Below are 22,039 nucleotides of genomic sequence, written 5' to 3' on the forward strand. Positions count from 1 at the left end.
TGGTTTAACAAGCAACAAAATAGTGAAGTCATATAGAGTTAAAAATACTACAGCATCCACAAGACAAGTTTTGTAACTACTGTTTCCCTTAATTCCATCGGTGCTCTTCAGAAAGACAGTGCAGTCACCTCTGACAATCTCAAAACCAAGTATGAAATACTTCATTGATCACCAAACAAGATTTTGCATCCCAAAATTTATCTAATACCATCCACTTAAGCTTCACATAGATGCAAGATGGGTTTAGCTCTTAATCAACAGGTCCCCTCAAAAGAAACAGTTTTTAACATTTGAAGAAAAATGGAATTAGAACAGCCATTATTTCCCTTTGGAAAACCACAATTTTATGAAATCAAAGTAGCTGTAATTAGGAAAAAAAAAAAAAAAAGAGAGAGGGGAAAAAATAAGCAAGGGTTGAGAGTTTGAATTCTTGGCTACCTACATACCGGTATAAATTGCTAATGTAAAAAAAACAGATTAAATCCACTCTCCACTCCCTTTTCAATAGTTCTATTTAAGAGCTCATAGCCTTCCTATGTACACCTTTGATGGCTCTGGCAGAGGAGAAAATAAGCTCAATAAATTGACAAATAATGAAAGCCAGAAGCAAAAGTGACACATTCATATTTGTGCAATAGTTATTAATAAAGCTCTTTGAATTGCTCATTGTAAGAAGCAAACCTATCCCCACAATTAACAAGTGCCCATGACAATGCTGGGTAACTTCAGATGACAGGCTGCTGGCCATAGCAACGCCTAGCAAGACCTTTCAACTTTCTTTTTTTGTTGTTGATGGCAATGCACTGTGGAATGAAAAAAATCCATCTCATTTTTAGCCTCTTAAGACAGCCTCTCACTTACTTGCTCAAAACAGTAAGTCAGCTTCTACAACATGCTAAGCAGTAAATAGGAAAAGCAACTCTACATTGTCCACTAGGCTAAAGCTGAAATTAAATTTCTATGAATATGTGACAAAATTTCCTCAACAGTGACTTGTCAGCTGAAATTTAGCTGTACTACTAAATGTCTGGATAGTGTGACAATGATTAATAAAATTATATGAGGAATATTAGCTAATACTATGCTATCTACAGTTTTCAGTGTATACAAGATAAACTTGAGATTTACTGAACGTTGGTCTTACTAAAACAGCATATCCAGTATTTCTTGTGAAAGACATTAGGTATTTTTGGCTTCACTGTTTTCCAGTTTTATTTGTCTAAATACATAACATGAACTTCAACTCGGGCAAAGTTCAAGCAATCAGAGCTAATATTTTCCTTCCCTTGTCTGACTAGCATTTGCTTTATGGTTCTTGGGATTTATCTGAAATCTCTCACAATAAAAATCTTTTTTTAAAAAAAAACCAAGAAAACAAAACCCAACAAAGTGCAAGAATCTAGTTTTTCCTACTTATCTCAATATCAATGTTCCTCCCTTCTACTCACATAGAAAGGATCCATTTGACCAAACGCGGATTTCTACATCTGACCTGTCAGGTAAACTTCCTATCCATCTGTTTACACTAGACTCCCAGGGTACAATTCATCTGCTATTTAAAGCATCTACTGGGGGTCAGCTTACATCACCCTGAAGAGTGATCTGTGTCTCCAATCTGCTATAAATCTCTGATGACTGTCACGCAAACAGCGGGGAGCCTATTTGTGAGAGTTTAAGCAATTACTGCCCCCAGGTGTTGGACCTACTCTATTAGAAAGTATCACCCCTCTCTCCTCTTCCCCAAACCCGAATTTCTGGGACAGACTCTGTGCTGCACCTCAACACCACCAACACAGAGATTAACAGAAACTCCTGATTTTGGTAGATCTGTGCAAGCAGAGGGGCAAAAAAAAAAAAAAATAAAAAAAAAAAATCAGAAGCAGTCGAGGCACAGGTACAGGCAGCAACAATGTTATTAGTTAAATCCCCCAAACTGTAAAATGTTATGGGATTTCTAGTGGAAGTTTCACTGCAAAAGTGTGGTGTGCAAACTGTAAGGACAAGCATATCTTAATGCCTAGGTTATAAAATAGCATCAACTTTAATTTTTAATGAAATGGTATTTATTTTCTGTTGCTTGAAAATGTAACAGCTACTGTTACCCAACGTTTACCTCTTCCAAGAAATTAATGCAAGTGGGGAAAGACAAATAGAGATCTAAAATATTACTGGTTTACTGTGTAGAAATAAACCTAAGTTTTCAACAAAAAGCAGTAACAACTGTTACCTTATCACGTAGAGCTAGTGACAAAGTTTTCCTGTCCTGTGAAAAATGCCACTATTGCCAAATGTTTCCTGTTTCACATCAGGAAGAACTTAAACTCTCTCAAGGTTTTTCATGAAAAACATGAGAGAGGAAGAGACCATAAAGCAACTGACTTCAGAACGACTCGTCTCACATGAATGTCTAAACCACTTACCTACTCAGAATACTTGTTATTGTCAGGCAGTATTCTGTAAATTCTTCTTAATTTTATTAAGAGTTTTTTCAAATCCAGAAAGTTATTACCCATTTCTTTGAAGTTTCAACAAGTCTTTCTTTTAATGACTCAAACTACCATCTATCAACTTTTGTGATACAGTACCTAATATCAGGCCAAACATCAGTTGTGTGTGATTTTAAGCCTGAACAGTATGGAAGGAGAAACAAAACACACAGCAAAATATTTCATAAAATAGGTTTACAGATACCTCAGCAAATTTTTTCCACCGGTACTCAATACGGGACTTCCAGGGAGAAGTAGAGGGTCTTGCAAATCGTCTTTCCAGACTTGTATTTAAAACCATCTATATAACCAAGGGTTACACTGGATAGAAAATGTTTACTTGATAAATACATCTCTGCACAACTACAAAGGTAGCAAACAACTCGGAGGAAAAAAAAAAAGGGTCTCTCTGTACCAGGGGAGGGATTTTTATCACAATAAAAATTGACCCTACTTGGCTGCTACAAGCAACTGAAAACAAAAAACCAAATATTACACAGCAGATGTTCAATAGATCATGTCTATTTCCCTACGAACCACTAAATCTGCTTTAACAAGGCTGTCTGTCAGGCCCGACAGACACCAGCGTAGGTGCAATATATGCAACATACAGGCATATACACGACCAACACATGTTCCAGTCTTTGGCTGCAGGTGCCTAAAAGATGCCTAGTGGAAAATCCTGTAAAATCTGAGGTCACCTATTGTACCAGGCAACAGAATCAAGAGCAAGAGACTAAATTGGTTTTTTTCCCCTTCCCCATGCTGCAACAGGCCAGTAGAAGGCCAGACTCAGGTTTCATGATTTCCATACTTTCTAAGTGCTTGTGTCAAGCATGCAGAACCCTGAAGTTTCTTGTAAGCAAATAACTGAGCACTTGAGAGCTGCTGTTTCAGCTTTTGTATTTTACCCTGGTGTGAAAGGTAATTAAGAATAAACTAATCCATTTGAACAGGAAACAGAAGTAAAACTTCAGAAAAACATTAGTCTTATGCTAACAAGGTACACTCCTAAGTGAACACATTACAACTCAGTGTGTTTTGTTCTCACTTAAGAATGTTTTCTTCATAAAAACAAAGTTTATAGGCTAACCTGAGGAATGGAGTATCCCACAATAACAAAATACCAAATCTGCCATGGCATTTATGGTTACATACTACCCTTCTATATTTCCTAATTAACAACATGGAGGGCATAAGGGGAATGAAAGGAAATTGAAAAGAATGAAGAGAAAAGGAGATGAAAAAGGGAGGAAAATATAAATATTCCCACTAGGAAGTCACACTAGATTAGTAATATCCCAAAAATAGGAAAAGGTTAGTACTAGTCATATATTAAAAAGTTAAAATTGTTGAAGAAAACAAAAAAAGCCATTCAATGGTAAAGTTTAAGCCTAAACATTTTGAAGATGGCAAATACCTGTCATAAATACACTGGCATGCTCCGGGACTATAATATGACACGAGCTACAGTACAGAAGTAAAAACAAAATCCGTTCACCATACTTAAAAGTAAATGTGGTTCAAGAAATACAGAAATTAAAAAAGCCAAGATTCAGCTCTGATGAATCTCAAGAGTTACAGTTTTTCACCAAGAAAAAAAAATATAAATCAAACCCTTTAGATGACATCATGCTGACTAAACTTTACTCTAGTAATTCCTTCGTAACTGCAAAACATTTCTTGTGATGTGTCCCTAGTTAAGAAATACTGCTTTTGCACTTTGACAAGCGTGCAACTTCTTCAGAAACATGTTAGCTTGCAGTTTTGAAGCATATTGTCACTTTTCCACTGGCTCATCTTCAAAAAAGAGAGGAAGCATTGTGGGAAATGAAACAAAATGATAACAATGGTGCTAGTTATAAGCAAGTCAGATAATACACTGGCTTGCCTTTTACAATTGCTCATTGAAACTCAAGGCTTGCTAACATCAGCAAGGCAAATGAATTCTCAAAGAAATCAGCTTATTAAAATCAAGCCTGTATAACTTCTATCAACAAGCATCTAGGTGTCTCAAGGACGCATCTATTTCCCTGCAATAATTCTAACAGAAGAGAGTAACTTAAGATCATATTACAATACCAAAGGCTTTCTTAGACTTATTCACCCTGCGCAACAGAACCAGACAGCTTTCAGAAGGACACTCAACAGGCTTTTGCCTCTACCAACAAAATTAATAGCAATTCTATTTTAGTATCTACAAACAAAGCACTGAAGTCCATGCAACAGCAATTCTAGTACTGTTTGCTTATTTAGACAAAATGGAAAAGCTTTGTAGAATTCTAGTAAATGTGAGGAGAGGCAAAGTAAAAAAAAAATCCCCAAAAAATTTTAACGGACAATACAAGATTCTGGAATAATAGAGATAGCTCTGTTTCTGCATCATATGGAGGTAGGTGCACTGCACTGTGGAGACAAGAGGCTTGGCCTGTGTAGTAAGCTGTTAAGCACATAACCATAAGCTGTAAGCACAAAACCAAGGATGCATTTTTTACCTTTGCTTTTTCATAACCAATTCGATTTGTACTGAGGAATACCAGATGATTTGTTGGGTTTTTTACTTCTGTTTTGCGAACTGTCAACTTTGATTTTTTTCAGGGTAACATACTTGCCAGTCAGTGTCTCCAAGTATTTGAAAACAAAACAAACAAACAAACAAAAGATCCTTCACAGGTCAAGAACATACTAGTATTACAATTTCAGAATGAAATTAAAGGCATTTAGGAAGGAGATTCTCAAGTCTGCTTTTAGAAGCACAGAGAAATGTAGGGAGGAAAGACTCCAAAAATAAAATTCTCAAGTTGAAACAACCTAACACATGAAGTACTGTGAATACTAATCACTAGTAACTTGTAAAGACCACCTACTCATTACCGACCATGAGTAGGTAATGGGTGGAGCTCTCCTTGTTGCATAGATGTGATGAACTGTTCAGTTTTTAACTCTCTCCATGAAAACACATAAAAATGTTGCTAATTTAGAGTGACTAGAAAAATCACTGTAAAGTTTTCACTAACAAATGATTTACAGAACATACAAAGTAAGTTGAGTGCTATTTGCTGTTCTAACTGTTCAGTTACACTGAACTAGAGATTAAAACACAATTTACCCTTGCACACTGACTTTGGTTAGAAGTAGGCTTACATAGGCTTCCATGTAATTTAGGCTCTCATGTAAAAAAATTCAGTTGTTACATAGATTGGTCACATTTTTTCAAAGTTAACAGTGCCAGTGTTTGTGTGCCTTAATCTTCAAGCACTCCAAAAAGACAGAGAAATATGAACTGCTCAAAACTGGGCTCTTTTGGCAGGATCTCACTGCTAGAACATACAATGTTCCTTCACCTATGTCAGGAGAAGAAGGAAGATCCTCCCTTCAGTTTTGGCTCTGGCCAAAATAAGCAGTGACTCTTGATCATTGTCTACATCGGTAGATACCTGTGCCCAAATCCCATGGATAGGCTCCCATAGAGACTTCTTAAGTCCAGAAAGCAGAATGACCTTGTTACTTTAACAGAATTGTCATATGCAGACATAGAGGAGAGGCAAGAACTAGTGCCTACAACAGGAAGAGTTCCCATTCTATGGGTCCTTCTTGAGACACGCACCAGGTCAGAAAGAGCTGTGGACTCAATGAAAGAATTAATGGATGAATTTTTTTATAACCTGTGTTACACAGATTAGGCAGACCATTATAATCAACCTGAAGAGGCTACAAATTTCAGCAAACAAATCTCAACCCTGACACTCATCTGAAAGCATTTCTGGGAGGTTTTCAGCATTCCAATACCACCCATAAGAACCTTGCATAAGGGCATTAATACTGATGACGAAGTAGATTTTTTCAAGGACTCTGAGCGATTTATTTTACAACAGCTTTTCCCAACTCTTTTGCTTAGTGCTGCTGCCTGAACTATCCCTCCACAGCTGAAAGACAGGAGGCACAAACAGTTCACAAAGACCTGCGCCTCTCCAAATCACCATTCAATCTCTTGGTAATCATGACCTACTGTCCTCCCCACTCCCGCAGATTCCCAGTTTGGAAAACATCACCGTATGGCTTGGAAGCAGCCTGTGGTGAAAGGCCTCGCTGTAGTTATCGGCTATGAAGTGTCACACGGCGGTAAGGCAGGACCACCCGGACCCATGTCCATACACAGCACACCTTTAGTCAAGCACAGCATTATGCCTGCACACCAGTCCTCTTCTCCTACATCCCACGGGAAAAGCTACTGGAGATGCGCCACGAGCCCTCCTGAGCCACGAAAGGGTCTCCACTGCCAAGGGCCCCAGGAAAGGAACAGAATCTCGGCAGACCCCACCGGGGTTCCGCCGGCAGCCGACGGTAGCGGTGCCCCGGTGGCCCGGGGAGGAGCAGGAAGCGAGCCCGGCGCTTCTCCCAACCACCCCCCACAGCCGACACACCCCCTTCACCAGCGGTCCGCGGCCCAGCCGGCCCGCAGCCCTCCGCCAGCGGCTGGGGGCGACCGGGCCGCCCCGCCACACCTCGCCCGCGGGGGGGACACCCCGATCCGCACCGAGCCCCCTCGGGGGGCGGCTCCCCTCCTCCCGCCGCGGCACGGTCCGCCGCGGCGGCTCCCCGCCGGACCGCGCCCCCTCCCCGGTCCGGTCCGGTTCCCGCAGCGAGGGGAGCGAGGCGGCCCGGCCTGGGCGACCCGGAGGGGGCGGCCCCCTCCCCCGCGGTTACCTTCCCGGTACTTCTTGCGCAGCCGCCGGTGGACGCTCTTCACCACCCCCGACAGCTTCTCCTGCTCCAGCTTCCGCTCCTGCTCCGGGGGCGGGGGCGGCGGGGGCGGCAGGAGGGGGGCGGCGGTGGCCCCGCCAGGCCGGGACCGTGGCTGCGGAGCGGCCTCCATGGTGTTACCGCTGCTCCGCCGCGCAGCCCGGCTGAGGGGGAGGGAGGCGTGAGCGCCGGGCGCTGCGGCGGGGCGGGCATGCGCGCCGCGAGGCACCACGGGAAATGGAGTCCTCAGGGCCCCGGCGCAGCCGGCCTCGCCGCCCCGGGTGCCCGGCGCCCCGTCAGTGGCCTCCGTCGGCCCTGAGGGCAGGGGTTTGGCCGCACCCCGGAGGTGTGGGCTTGGTTATGCCCAGCAAAACTTCCTACCCCTCACACCTAGAGCAGGTCACCCTGCGGGGCTCAATAAACTCGTGGGAGAAATTAGGTGAGAAACAAAGGAAGGGTCCTGGGGCAGCACGACTTGCAGAGTCATAGAATGGTTAGGGTTGGAAGGGACCTTAAAGATCATCGAGTTCCAACCCCCCTGCCATGGGCAGGGACACCTCCCACCAGACCAGGTTGCTCAAAGCCCCACCCAGCCTGGCCTTGAGCACTTCCAGGGATGGGGCATCCACAACTTCTCTAGGCAATCTGTGCCAGTGCCTCACCACCCTCACAGTAAAGAATTTCTTCCAGATAGCTAATCTAAATCTCCCCTGTTTGAGTTTGAAGGGATTACTCCTCATCCCATCACTTCATGCCCTTGTAAAAAGTCCCTCTCCAGCTTTCTTGTAACCCCCCCTGCAGATACTGAAGGACTTCAGGGCAGCGCTGCAGCAGGGGTTCCGCTCTCCTCCCTGTGTCACCCCAGTTCACCTGCTGCCCCAGGGGACCCCATGACACATCTGGGTGTGAATTGCTTCACAGTCGGGTGGTAACACCCATTCCCCACCAACAAAAGACCTTGCGGAAACAAACTGAATTCAAAATAAGGTAAGGTGAACCTTGGTAGGTTGGTGTCTGTGGTGTGGATGCGGGCATTTGAAGAGCACAGTTTTGTACTGGCTTTTTTCTGTCTTCATGGAGCTGCTGCTGGGCCCGTTTCTCGGCAGAATACAGTTTCTGATGTTATTTGGGTGGAAATACACCACTGGAGCAGGAGCAATGCCTGCAGCCAGAAAAACTGCCCCTTTGAGGGGAAGACCTTAATCTGCAGCTCTGCTCAACTTCAACCTTCCCCCAAGCCCGAAGTGCTTCAGTTCTCTCTTTCAGTCATCGCTGGAAACAGGATGGACAAAACCACTCCTCCCGAGATCACGGCGGGGAAATCTGCCACGAAGCTGCTTGCTTGTTTGACTTGGCCAGAAGCAGCTAATTGCCTTCTCTGAAGTTGTTCAAAAACATTAAGGAGGTGATTGCGGCTGCAATTAAATCAGTGACAAATCCAACTTGGGTAGGGTCAAGATTTCATCTTAATGAGAAGTCAGTGACACACGCGGCTGTGTGCGGTGGGGTGTATAACAGGTCCTCATCAGCACTGTGTCAGTCCTGCCAACAAAGATTTCACAGCCGATCACGGAGGCTGGTGTTGCTCTGCTTTTCCCATAAACTTCTTTCTGAATGTGCCATTACCAAGATGAAACAGCAATGTCCGAACAAAAAGCTTTTCTTCAGTAGTGGACTGCAAAGACACCCCCTTTTCACTTCGCTCTGAGCTACGCAGGTGAATATTGCATCGCAGCCATTGCCCTGAAAGTGGGTTGCACATTATGGCTAAAGACCCAGCTTTCCGGGTACTGTTATTTTTCAGAAAGTGTTTAAAAAACCATCAATGTAGTTTGGATCTTCCGTCACTATATTTACACGCCACTATGTATTTTTATTGTCAGAATATTTCAGTTTGGTTTTTTCCTCAAAATACAGGAGAATGATGGAAGGAGAATTGACATTTTTGCTACTGACATCAGCACTAAGAAAGAAAAGAGAAGTGTAGTGATTGAGTCATTCTTTTAGCTACATTTTTCTTTTAATTTTGAAAAAAAATGAGCATGGGTCAATTAAAAAAATACCAGTATATATTAATTTTACTTTGACTTGGAAAACATCCAAAAATTAGCTTCTCATGTGGGTTATCGTATTTCATATTCACCAAAATGATCCAGGAAGTAAAATCTGAATTAGAAAGAAGACTTGGTGCTGGGGTTAATGACAGCTTTCTGAAACATTTCTGTTTCTAGTTTTATACGCAAGTCCACATAAGAAGAACTAAGATGTTCTAAAAAGAGATTACATTGATAACTACTAGGAACCTTTCGTTTAAGAGGCAGTTGACATAGTGGTTAATCTTCCTTCCACTTTTACATTGTGTAGGATTTGGGGAAGCACAGAAAGAAGAGGAAAAGCATGAGCCAGTCTTCTGTGTGCAGCGTGATACTGGGAGAGCACTGAGGGAGCTTTCTCAGAAGAGTAGGAGCAACCAGAGTGACAGAAAGGAGATGGAGGCATTTGGAGGATGCCTGGAAGATACTGCTGTGGCATCAACCCTCTGCCCCCAAGTCAGGAGCCTCCAGACTTGGAAGTGCAGGGTACACAGTCAAAATATGAGTATATCTATGGTTTGGAAAACTGGAAATCTAATTGTCTTTGTGAAATACACTCTCTCAAAATAATAATAAAATAATAAAGAAATAATAATAAAAACTTAGTATTTGAATGATGTTATAACTGTTGGGTTTCAGTTCTTAGGAATTCTTTCTAAAATGAACAAAGTGGTTTTAAACACAAAGTGGTTTTAATTCATCACAATTATTTCAAAACTTACAGTTATTTAGACATACTTTATTACTAAGACTACCCTGTACAGTTTTTACATGACTCTTCTTTTTTTATAAAAGTTAATGGTGATGTTGCTTTATATTTTCAATATTTTGATTATTTTCTGGTATTTTAGAAATACGTCAAGAAGGGAAAAAATCCAACTCAGTACATTAATGCACAGACTACTTTCATATCTAGGTGTACAAGCTATTATTAAAAAATAAGAAATAGAGAAGTATTGAATTTTTAACATAAGTGGTTCTATATGAAAATAGACCAAGATATAAAATACATTCTTAAAGAAGTAACTTAGAAGTTTAGTTTTCAATAAGCAAGTAAATGGCATTTACCAGTTGTCAAGTTTTTCTAGGAACAAAAATGAAAGAATACTCGAGGAAGAGGCTTTATGCTCTCAGGACACGCAGATACTTACCTCAGAATATGCGGTGAGAGTTGGCTCCCAGCAACAGACTCCCAATGCAAAGTGGTCGAAGGAGGTGCTTCCCCAGAGCGCTGCATGGAGATACCAGGGGGTGATGGGGCGGGTGAGTAAAGCAGGACCGGTTCTGGCGGGCACTGATGACGCAGTGCTCTGTCAAGGTAGAGAAAAAACATCTGTGCTCAGTACATTTCTTGAATGCAGTGCAGGAAGAGTCAAGGAACAAATGAAGATGAACATAAATCTTGTGATTGTCCCTGAGGCACGAGAGCAGAATGAGTGATACGGATGCAGGGGGATAAGACAATAAACTACCTGTGTCCTGGTGGGGACCGGGGAGCTTGATCATCTGCAAAGGAATCATTTTTAGCATTTGGGCTTTCTATCTCGGATGTAGAAAATGGCCAAATGATCCTCTGTGTATTAGTTACTTTCTGAAAAAAGACCAAAATGATTTAGGACAGACTAGAACACGTTCTTTTGACATTTCTGTAATAGTTCAGTGCCCAACACTTTTCATGAATAGCTTTAGAAACAAAAGTCTAGGTTCGCAGGCCAGGAGGACGAATAACCCCAGCCCTTTCCAGTACTTGGGTGGCTGGGACATCCACTGCGGATGTGGGAAAACCAGTTCACATCCCTGCTCTGCCCCAGGGGATCTGAACCCACATCTTCACTATGAGATTATACAAAGTGGAAGTGCTCTTCCTTCCTGAGGGAAGGGTGACAGCAGCATATATTTTCAGCCTTTCTCCGCAGGGAAACTGTGGAATAAAAGTAACATAAAAACTTTCTGAGCTGCGCAAATCTGCTTCCTTCTCTATTTCACTGGTACTTTTCAAAATTAAGTCTTCTCAGCCTCTTCATCCCTTCTATCTTATAGATGCTGGTTGTTTGAAAAGGAACCAAAAAGATGATACAGCATCAAAGAGAAGAAACCTTTCTAGACAACACTCTCTCTCCAGTGTGATGACATCATCGTAAGAGTCTCTAATGCAATGTAATCTGCAAAAATATCACCAGAAGCATGTCATGATTTTAATGGAATACTGAAACACTGCGGTAATTTAAAAGGAATAAAAGGTTAGATGCAGAACTGTTTTTGCTATATGTATTCAAAGGGAAGACAAACAGGCAGCAATACTATGGTTTGAATTTAAGGTTTTTCTTCTTCCTTAATTGTGGAGTGCTATAAGCCACGAAAAAAGATGATTTGATTTTAAAAGTGGGAGTCACATCCCTGAATTTGCACCGAGGTAATTATTAAGAGCTGGTCCATTATTACATTTCTCCAGACTACACACTTTAGTAATTTAGTAATTAAAATTACATAGTAATTAAATCTGCTACCCCATAACAATAATTTTATAACTACAGATGCTGGATTCCATTCCTGGAGGTTGATACCTTTAAAAATAAGTTTACATCAGCAGTTCCATTACTTAGTCCCCTGTGTATTTTCATGGAAAAATAGCCTTGATATTGACCTCGGTTTGCATTTGAAGTCCCAATATTTACAGAAATAAACAATTTCTTCTGGAAAACAGAGGATTCTTCTATTGAAGGACCAGTTAAAGTTGCTCCTCAAGGAGGCAGAGACACTCAGCTTGGAGAAGGCGGCTGGAAAATCCTTCATGCATGGGGGTTCATTAATTATTACTAATTATGTATCCTCAAGATCATGAGAATTAGATACTGATAGGAGACTTTATTTATTGAAATCATGTCTTTTGCTTGTTAGCTGTGTTGCAATAAAGCAGGAATAATTTTAACAGTAGCCAGCATTTCTGATAAACGATACATTTACTGTCTCAGCTGTGGCCAGCAGATACCAATTGTGTCTGTCCGTGGAAAGGAGCTGTTTCTTTTGATGCAGGAGGGAAAAGTTAAGACTTTGTTAAGCCCTTCAGTCCGTCACTTGTTTAACAGTAAAGTGGGAATTAAATTCTGTGGAACTACTGAAATGTTTACCAAAAACCAGCGAAGCACTTTATACCCGAGTTATTCTGAATGTTATGTGTATGTGTAGAAAGTAAAACCATCCTTTAATACTGAGAACAGATAATGCATTTTTTGAATAAATGATGTACTTTATCGTGCAACTTCTTTGCAACATAAGCATCGCAAACATACTTAATACTCTATTAACAAAGATCATTAAATTTAAACATAACTTATTGAAAAATAACCTCGAATTGCCTTAAAAATCTGGTTTTTCATTGATTTTACTAAGTACATTCTTCTGTTATTTGCAATGTATGAATTATTAAATGAAGAGAGTCAATATGATGAATGCTTTAACAAAGACTACTAGCTACTCTTTCTAGATTGAGTTTCTTAGCTGATTTCCTGCTGCCATAAAAGATTAACTCATAAAATCACTTTGATTTAGCAAGAGATGTCAAAACATCCAGCAGGTCTAACTGGTTTTCTTCCAATGTCAGTCAAAATAGTATGTGGTTTTAGCACTGATTCATGTTACTGTCAGCTGCTATGCATAAACTTGCTGAGTAATCAATTCAGACACAGTAACTTCAAGAAAATTCAATGCTAGTAGGAAAGCTTTTATGTTTGATTATTTGTGCCTCTGTGGAACCTGATAGCGTTAAAGATGTTCTCAATTCTTGGCATTCAAATTCCAGTCTTCCTGTGTGAGTCCAGTTTGTATGATTCCAGTTCAGCTCAATAGCAATGTGGCTGTACATTAAGTCATTTTCAACTTGAGAAATACAGCAGTACCCCTGTAATCTTGTATTGCAGGTATGATAGCCTGACTCATAAACTAAGATGACCTCACAGTCTGATTGGAGTTGCGGGTGCTAAAAAGCACCCAGAGAAACATTAAGATGCATGTGAATTTTTGAAACAGAAAAAAAATAATCTATGGAAAATAATCTGTGGTGCTGTGGATAGATCAGGGCATGCTGCATAATTTCACTTTCCTCTTTCTTTCCCCTCCTAAGTCCTGAGTGGGTGTGGGAGAAGATATTTTGGGTATCATTAGATATGACCTATAAAGGAATACATCTCTAGTATGCATAAACTATTCTTGTCTATTCCAAAGATTGCCCAACTCCTTTTAATCTCTCCTGCCTCTTGAATCCTGTCATGTGGTTTATTTGGGACTCTACTGAAGTTGAAGTCAAGTTTTCAGTTAAGAAGATGAGAGAACAACAACAAAGACTATTCATACAACATCAAAAGGAGCTCTATCTTTGGGACAACATACTGCAGGCAGTATAATACACTTCAGGAAGCGCAAGGAATGCCAAAGCTCTTACCCTGCACACAGTATTCGGTGTAGAGTTCATGTTTTAGGTTTGGGTAAGTCTGGCCTCAGTGATGCCAATGCCTAAGATATTATCAGTAAAACTAGAAGGGTTAGTACGCTCTTCGTTGGTTTAAAGAATCAGGATTAGGAGACTAAAAAATGGTGGTAGGAGAAATGAAACCATGAATACTAATGCTGTTTCAGAATTTTTCACAGGAAGCATGCAAAGACACGCAATAGTTTTCCCATATGAACACCACAGATAAAGGTTATCTGCTGTTAAAAGAATGGTTTCTCTTCTCTTCTCTGGAACATCTAATAAAACAACTGTGACACAAATACCATGAAGTGAGCATTCTCCACACTAGATTTTTTTTTAAATTTTATCTCCTATTACTACGGATTAAGAGTGATCTGATAGCAGCTGCCCTGGGGTATGAATGAGACTACAGTCTGCAGAAGATGACAGCAGTTCTGAAATGCTTATTTAAAGATAGGTAGTGTGATAAAATTAAATAACCATTTCAATTTGTTGAGGATACACTGATAAACTGTTATGTTCAAAAACTAGGAAATAGAACAGAAAGGTACTGTAGCAGTTAATGGAGACGTACATTTTATACTGATGTTCAGATTTTAGTTAAGACTTGAAGTCTTTCAGATTTCTGGCTAATAAAAACCTCTCTCTGCATGTAAGAGTGTTTTTGTCCGAGATTGAGATTAACTGTCTTGTTAACTCCTAGAAAAACTGCAATAATTATGGTTAGAATCTTAAGTCTTGTTGAAATAATGAATTCTTACATACTGAAAACATTTCAAAAATAATTTAAGATATAGAAACATAGAATCATAAAATGCTTAGAGTTGGAAGGGGCCTTGAAGATCATCGAGTTCGAACCCCCCTGCCATGGGCAGGGACACCTCCCACTAGAGCAGGTTGCTCAAAGCCCCATCCAGCCTGGCCTTGAACACTTCCAGGGATGGGGCATCCACAACTTCTCTGGGCAACCTGTTCCAGTGCTTCACCACCCTCACAGTAAAGAACTTCTTTCCAGTATCTAATCTAAATCTCCCCTCTTTCAATTTAAAACCATTACCCCTCGTCCTATCGCTACACTTCCTGACAAAGAGTCTGCCAAAAGAGTCTTGCTGTCAAAGAGTCTGTCTTCAGCTCTCCTGTAGGCTCCCTTCAGATACTGGAAGGCTGCTATAAGGTCTCCTTGGAGCCTTCTCTTCTCCAGGCTGAACAACCCCAGCTCTCTCAGCCTGTCTTCATAGGGGAGGTGCTCCATCCCTCTGATCATCTTCGTGGCCCTCCGCTGGACCCGTTCCAACAGGTCCATGTCCTTCCTGTGTTGAGGACTCCAGAGCTGGACACAGTACTCTAGGTGAGGTCTCACAAGAGCAGAGTAGAGGGGTAGAATCACACAAATCATTAAATTAAATGCAGGTTAAAAAAGATAACAAAATTGTGAAACAGCAAGGAAATAGGCATCTTTGACCTTCAGACACCCCTTCTTTCAATCCCGGCGGGATGTTTCAATGGCGGGGGGCCTCAGCAGCGCCCTGCCTCAGCCCCATGAGAGACCAGGGGCTGTCACGCAGAGTCTTTTTTGGTTCTGCAGTGCTTTCCCTCCCCCAGCAGGTCCTGTGTGGCTCCTGCCTTCTTCACCTGAGCCCCCATGATGGCAACGCTGTGCCAGCCCTTGGTCCTCCCCGTGCCTCAGACCCCGCGAAGCCCTCCAAGCCCCTGGTCTGGCTTCTGGCCCCAGCTCCTGTCACATTTTCCTGCTTTCCTGTAGGACTTCCACAACTCCACAGCTTCAGTCTCACTAACAGCAGTGGAGGGCAGCACCTGTGCTGAAGCCTGGCAGCCATGCAGAGAAACACACAGAGGTGAAATGGCTGCTGTAAACCCCTCTGTCCAAAATGGAAGGTGGCAGCCATGTTGAGGAAGGAGGAGACACGTGAGGGAAGGCGGCCATCTGCCTCATGGCAAGGTTCAAACTGCTGCCCTCAGGAGAGATGGCAGGGCTGAAAACAAGAACATTTGTCAGGGAAGGATGGGGTGGTGTGGAAATGCAGGCTGAGAGACACGTCCAGCAAACCATGGAGGAGGCGTCTCCTCCTGCAGGCACACACAAAGCTAGGGCAGCGACCACAGAGCATGAAGCGTTGGAGTCTGAGACCTACAGCACTTCTGTGCTTTCTCCCCGGGCAGCTCCCAAACGTTTCAGAGCAGGTCTGTAATCTCACTGGCATCCTAACAGGAGGGGGAAGAGACACCTCCAAGCCACAGGGCACCCTGTGCCTTCATCTGGCTTTGGCAGAATCCCAGCTGTATGACCTGAACGGCTCCATAATTACAACCACAACATATTTTTCAGCCCCTACAGGTGCCGTGTCTTTTTCATTAATTAAAAAAGAAAGTGAAGGGGAAGAGCTAACCGTGAATACTTAATTTCTTCAGAGTTGTGGTTGTCAAGTGGAACCTATGTCTGTACAGGAAATGTAGTTCTGCTTTTCAAAAGCAGCCAAATTTTGCTGGTAATCCCATAGTGAAGTGCTCACTTTTGCTGTTTTGACTTGTTCCTCGAAACACATCGCACGTAGATACTCTTTGTCAGAAAAGTTTTCAAACCAGTGCAAACCTTACTTATAAATGTTGGTGGTTTCGTTACAGAGAAATGATGTCAATAATGCCTTTATAATAAAAATGTCTATTTAGGCTACTCGCTTTTCTGCATGGTCACCAAGGAAAAGACATCATTTTGGAAGTCATAATGACAACATACTACAAAATGGGGACAGTGTTTTGCCAGCACACTTGTAATGTAAGGAGGGCATAAGAGCCAAAGGCAGAGTTCCTGCTTGCTGGGATGTGAAAGGTGGATTTTGCTAAATGACTCCTTTAAATCCAGGTGAAATGGCTCCCAGGTCATATGCTCAGCAGGAACATAATTTCATATTATAAAGTTATAACATTTACCTCTTTTGGAGCCTGACGTGAACAGCAAAATGCAGCATGAGGCTTATCACGCAGCCTAACTGGTACTTGAAGCATTGCTGTCCTTGCCTTTTCAGGTGCCAGAATGGTCTCCTGGAGGCTTTTCTACTTAAATAGAAACAGCCTTTTCTTAGAAGACATAGAAATAATTGTGAAGCATCAAAAAAAGTAGTTGTGGCCAATTTTCTTACATAACTCATGACCTTTCAAGCCCGATTTGTACTCATAAAGGTGAATTTTATCCATCATTACTTAAAGGTCCCTGAACCATAACTAAAGACATGACCAAAAATACATTTTAAAAAGTAATTTTGAAGTCTGCCTTTTCACTAAGGTTTTGTTGGGGTTTTTTTTGGGGGGGGGGGAAGGGGGAGTGAGTGGAGGTGGGGTTTTGTTTGTTTGCTTGTTTGTTTGTTCTGAACACTACTGAAACATATGTGAAAAGGTGAGAAGAAATGTTTGGTTTAAAAGTATTTCAGGTTTTACTTCACATTGGTAAAAGGTTACCTCCGTGTTTTTTTACCATTCAGCTGAATTCCAAAGACCCATAGATATATAGAAAAGTCTAGCTGGCCTTACAGTTGTTGGAGGGTTGTCCATGTGTGTAGTTGTTTTTATACAATTTGCTAATGCAAAAGAAGTTGCCTGTAAAACCAATTGAGTGGGACAAACAGAATTTTGTTGGTCAGTGAAAACTCATTTATGAAAGGAGTAGCTCAAATTAGATGGTGTGAAAGACATTGTTTTTGTTATGGCTGCCAGTTACGTTTAAATCATGTTTGACAAGGACTCCTGGGAGCAGTCGGAATTTCACCCTTTTCCCCAAGCCAGCAAGAGGCATCCTACGAATCCTTGTTGACAGATTTTTTTCAGGCTACCTACAAATCTCATTTATTCTACAGCCTTGAAGTTGCTTAGGGTGACTAGGATTACCTAGGAGAAGGATGCCTTCTTGGTCGTGTTTTATGCCTGATGGATTTCCTTAATTTTAGTCTGTAATTTGTGGCAGCCCAGCTGCTGCTTCATGAACCAGACTTAGAATGGAGGCAGAAACCTCTGAACAAGGGACACGCGTCCAGCTGCGAACAGCAGCTTCTGTAGCCACCCCAGTGTAACCTGTTGGAGCCAGAGCGCTAAGAGAAACAGGACAAGTGCTTATTGTACTTTAAATTCACACCTGGCTTGTTTGTTTTGCAATAGCTTCTTCATGCAGATGAACATGAATGGGACCTTGACCAATTTTCTTCTGCTGGAGGAACCTTTTGCTCCTGGGGATTGAATGGATCTACCTACATTAGCGGTTAAGAGCACTAACTAAATGTTTCTATGGTGTGAATTGCTCTTGCCTGTGAATCTTCTTCTTTAAGTTACATCACTAAAGGCCTTCGGAGGACAGGAACTGGATTTCTTCCTGAAGAAGCTTAGCTGGAAATTGCATACCAGGGATTTTTCTAACACACCCCAAAGGTAATGGGAACATGTAATCTTTGGTCTGTTGAGAAACAATACAGAGGTCGATCCTGTTATTATTTTGAATTGTACTCCAGCATCATTTCCTCTTTTATCCTGAATAAAAGAAATACTGACACAAAGGTGAGCTTTTAAAGCTCTCCATTGCTGAGACTTCTATAGAAATGCTAGAGTTTTCTTTTTTCAGTCTGAGCAACTTGATGAGATTTTTGAAGTTGTAAAGAGAGGGGCTTTCCAAAATGCCTGTATTATTGGTACGGTGTAAGAGACTTCCAAAAGAGTTACCTAATCCTCAGTGAGTCATGTTTTTAATGGAATTTTATTTTAAATAAATTATCTTCTACATTCTCTCCACTCTGGGGTATATGCTCAGTGACTGTAATACTTACTGTTCTGATATTTCAAGTTACCAGGTCATCTGTGAATGTTTCTGAATCTCCTCTTCCTATAGAACCCGGCACCTAAATGAAGGTAACAAGCAAATGGCTACGGCGTGAAGTCTTCTCTTGCTACTGGGGATTGCTGAATTCACATGTGTGTGCTGGGCCTCAGAGATGACGGACATAAGCAGCTACTGCTTCTGACAGCAGTTGCTTATCAGGTCTAAATTTGAATCTCTTAACCTTACTGACAAGGCTTGGGTCAATTTGCTTGGTAAGGGATTTGTGATCACTATTACTCTGCATATACTCTTTTTGCAATAGTTTTACAAACAGTTGGCTGCAGACTAATGTAAGCTGTCTTGCTTCTGACAGAAAACCAGTAATGGCCATTGGATCACATGTTGGCATCTGGAATGTAAACATGCAAATCTTGATTGATAAATGGTCAAAATAGCTGCATAGTTTTGGAACAGGCTGTAATTCTGACTGCAGAAAAAGTGGTCGGTGTGCTCAGAGGAAGTATTTTCTCACTTCAGTCTTTCGCTGTTTCTTGTGTGATTTTATAATTTCACATAAGTAGAAGTCTGATGTAAATTTATTTCTAAACATACTTGTAGAGTTGAGTACTTAAATTTGAAGACCAGACAAGATTGCAACCAGAAGAGATTTGTAAACTGAGTAAAGCCAAAAATAAAGAACTAATTTTTGGATCCTATATATAAATTCATTGGCACATTACACTATTTTTTACCGTTCATATAGTTTTGTTGAATGTGGTCATGAGTGCCATAGGAGCAACTTGCAAGCCTCAAAATGGGCATCTCAGCCAGTGTGTGAGACCCCATATTCAGGATCATACGGTGGGGAGAATTCCTGATGTGTAGGAAGTATTCTCTGGTTTTGGTCTCACTAAAGGATGACCCCCTGTCATCCTATTGTGATCCTTCCCTGGCTCCACCACCTCTTATGCTGGCACAGCGAACACAGCTTGCCCAGCTCTGTCTAACATGGAGGTTAACAGCATGGAAGAACAGCATTGTGCTGTAAATTAATGAACTTTGGACATCAACACAAGGAAGTACGAGGCAAAGATCCATTAAGTGAATGCCACACACAACCTAGAAAATCTGGCGGGTCCATGAATAAATTGAGATTTACAGCCAGAGCAGGATAAGGGCAAACTGGGCGCTAGGTACACTACAGCCCAAGATTAAGCACAGATCCCCCCTTCAGTACTGTCCTTTGAGATTATTTCCAGGCAAAAAATCAGATCTTTAATTGTATCTGGTTCAGACTTTGAAGAATTTCTTAACAAAGAGCAAAACTATATTTTAAACGATATATTCTTGAAGAAAAGATGTTGATGCAAATGCATCACCTCACAAGCTGTATGTAAATTGGCCTGTAGCATCTATGCCTCAAGCTAATGCTGATCCGAATATCACTTTTAAGAAAGGAGATTTCTTTAAGAGTAAACAGGGAGGAATTGGGTCCAGTTCCATCACCTTTTATAACTCAAGAGAACTGAGTAATTTGTTTCTTGTCAAGTCACACACTTTATGCAGTCACTTGCACACAGTTTACATGCTAAGGAAAAAAAGACCCTTTGCATTATATAGGTCGTTACACCTACTATCTCAGAGGACTATTTATTTAAGTCCTCAAGTTTCTCTTGCCAGCTGGTTTCAATGTGGAGATGAAGTAACAGACACTTATCCTTCAGCCATTTTGGCACGGGGTAGCCTCTGCTAGGGTGCCACAGATGATGTCCTCTAATTCACAGGACACCCTCCAAAATTAACCAAGGGGCCAAACCTGCACTGCAAGTTTTGAGCCAGCCCTTGTCATCTTTGACAAAGAAGCTGCAGCCTGCTGATAGACCCTTAAGGCAGAGCAAGGTAATGAAGGACTGTGCCATGTCAGGTTTTTTTCTTGATACTTAATGGTTCCAGGCTCCCAATTCGATATTTTAATTGCAAAATAATACTTTGTAATTGAAGAGTGTGTACTTTGAAATGGTAACTTTAGCCAAGTATTGATTATTTTTTAAAAATTTACAAGATTCGTTGTACTTGATGGGAGGTGACCTAATGAATCACAGGAGAAAATAAGAAATTAAAATGTATACTAAATATCTGTCTTTCTAGATTTCACCAGACTGATTTTAAGTCTTTATGTTAAGTGAAGATAATATCTATGAGACTGCAGTTTCACAAATATTGTTTGATTTATACTAGCGAAGCTGAATTGTAGTAGTTGCAGATTTCCTGTATGTAAAAAGTGCAAATTTCTTACAGGAACCAATTAGCAGTAAATGGGAAGTGACCAAGTAAATACAGCACTTAGAGACAGAAAACATGATGGAGGAATATAACATTGTTCTAAAGCTCACAATGTGTTCAAAATGACAAGAGATATGTGTGGTCTGCAATCAGAAAAAGAATTGTAAACTGATTTTTAATAAGCTCTAAAAATTTAAGAAATACAAACTAAGAGGAGGAAAGGGCATATACCAGCAACACATTTTAATCCAATCAGTCAGTTAGGTGATCAATTAGACAGCATAGCAAGGGCAAACAGATCAATGATTCCCTCTTCAAATGAAAACAAATGTGTTTACTTACCAACACTTGCATCTTTAAGATAAACGTAATCTCCTTTCACGTCAGTTAAAATTCCAAAGCTTGTTGATATTGCCTCTTTTTTCCCTAAATAATTACTTTTGCATTCACTTGTTTTGCCCTTACCTGACCTTACCTGAGCAGAAACTGGTTGTCCAAAAGGAGTCAACTGCTGACGTCATGCAGCTCTCCTCAGAACATCTTCTGGTAGGAGATTTTGCTCACAGTACTCATTTTCCTTCATCCTAAAGTCACAGATTCAGATCTGTCCTAGTCGGAATTAAATAAAATTAATTTCTCATTAATGTTTTTCAGTAGCTTCTTATTTGTCAGGGAGAGTTCCTAATGCATAAGTGCCTACGTGGCAGCTAGGTCACTAACAGCATCTGCAGGTTGTTTTAGGAGTGGTGGAAGAAGCCATCATGTTCACTAGAACTAATCCACCACAGTCACAGGAGATCCTGTGGTATGCGTGTACTTCACAAGCATCCACAAAATGTCCTGCTACATGTGCAACTGCGAGTTTGCTGCACTTTGAACTGAACTAGACTTGAAGTAGAAAGTCAGGAAGCATAAGGGAGGAAAAAACTTCTTAGGAAGGACTGTTTCAGCATGGAATAGAAGTACCTCTTCTGTAGTATCAAAGGACTTTATTCTTTAAAATAAAGGAGGAAGACCTCAGGAAAGAGGAAAACACATTGCCACTTCCTGAACCCTTTCCAGAATGCGGCCAAGGAGGATCCGTTCCCAGGGTATGAACCTGAAAGCTTCCACCAAACCCACATTTAATATTAACAGTCACTTTGGT

General features: G+C 41.2%; 1 protein-coding gene across 1 annotated transcript in view; it reads right to left on the minus strand.

Moving 5' to 3' along the window:
* The window catches only part of SAMTOR (S-adenosylmethionine sensor upstream of mTORC1), a 31,826-nt gene extending 24,384 nt beyond the window's left edge, over positions 1-7,442 (minus strand). The window contains 2 exon segments of the mRNA XM_074168518.1: positions 7,194-7,385; positions 7,388-7,442. Coding sequence (XP_074024619.1) covers positions 7,194-7,385; positions 7,388-7,442 — 247 coding nt within the window.
* Positions 7,443-22,039: the final 14,597 nt, after the last annotated feature.

This window comes from Numenius arquata, chromosome 2, assembly GCF_964106895.1.
Source record: "Numenius arquata chromosome 2, bNumArq3.hap1.1, whole genome shotgun sequence".
Taxonomy (NCBI): domain Eukaryota; kingdom Metazoa; phylum Chordata; class Aves; order Charadriiformes; family Scolopacidae; genus Numenius; species Numenius arquata.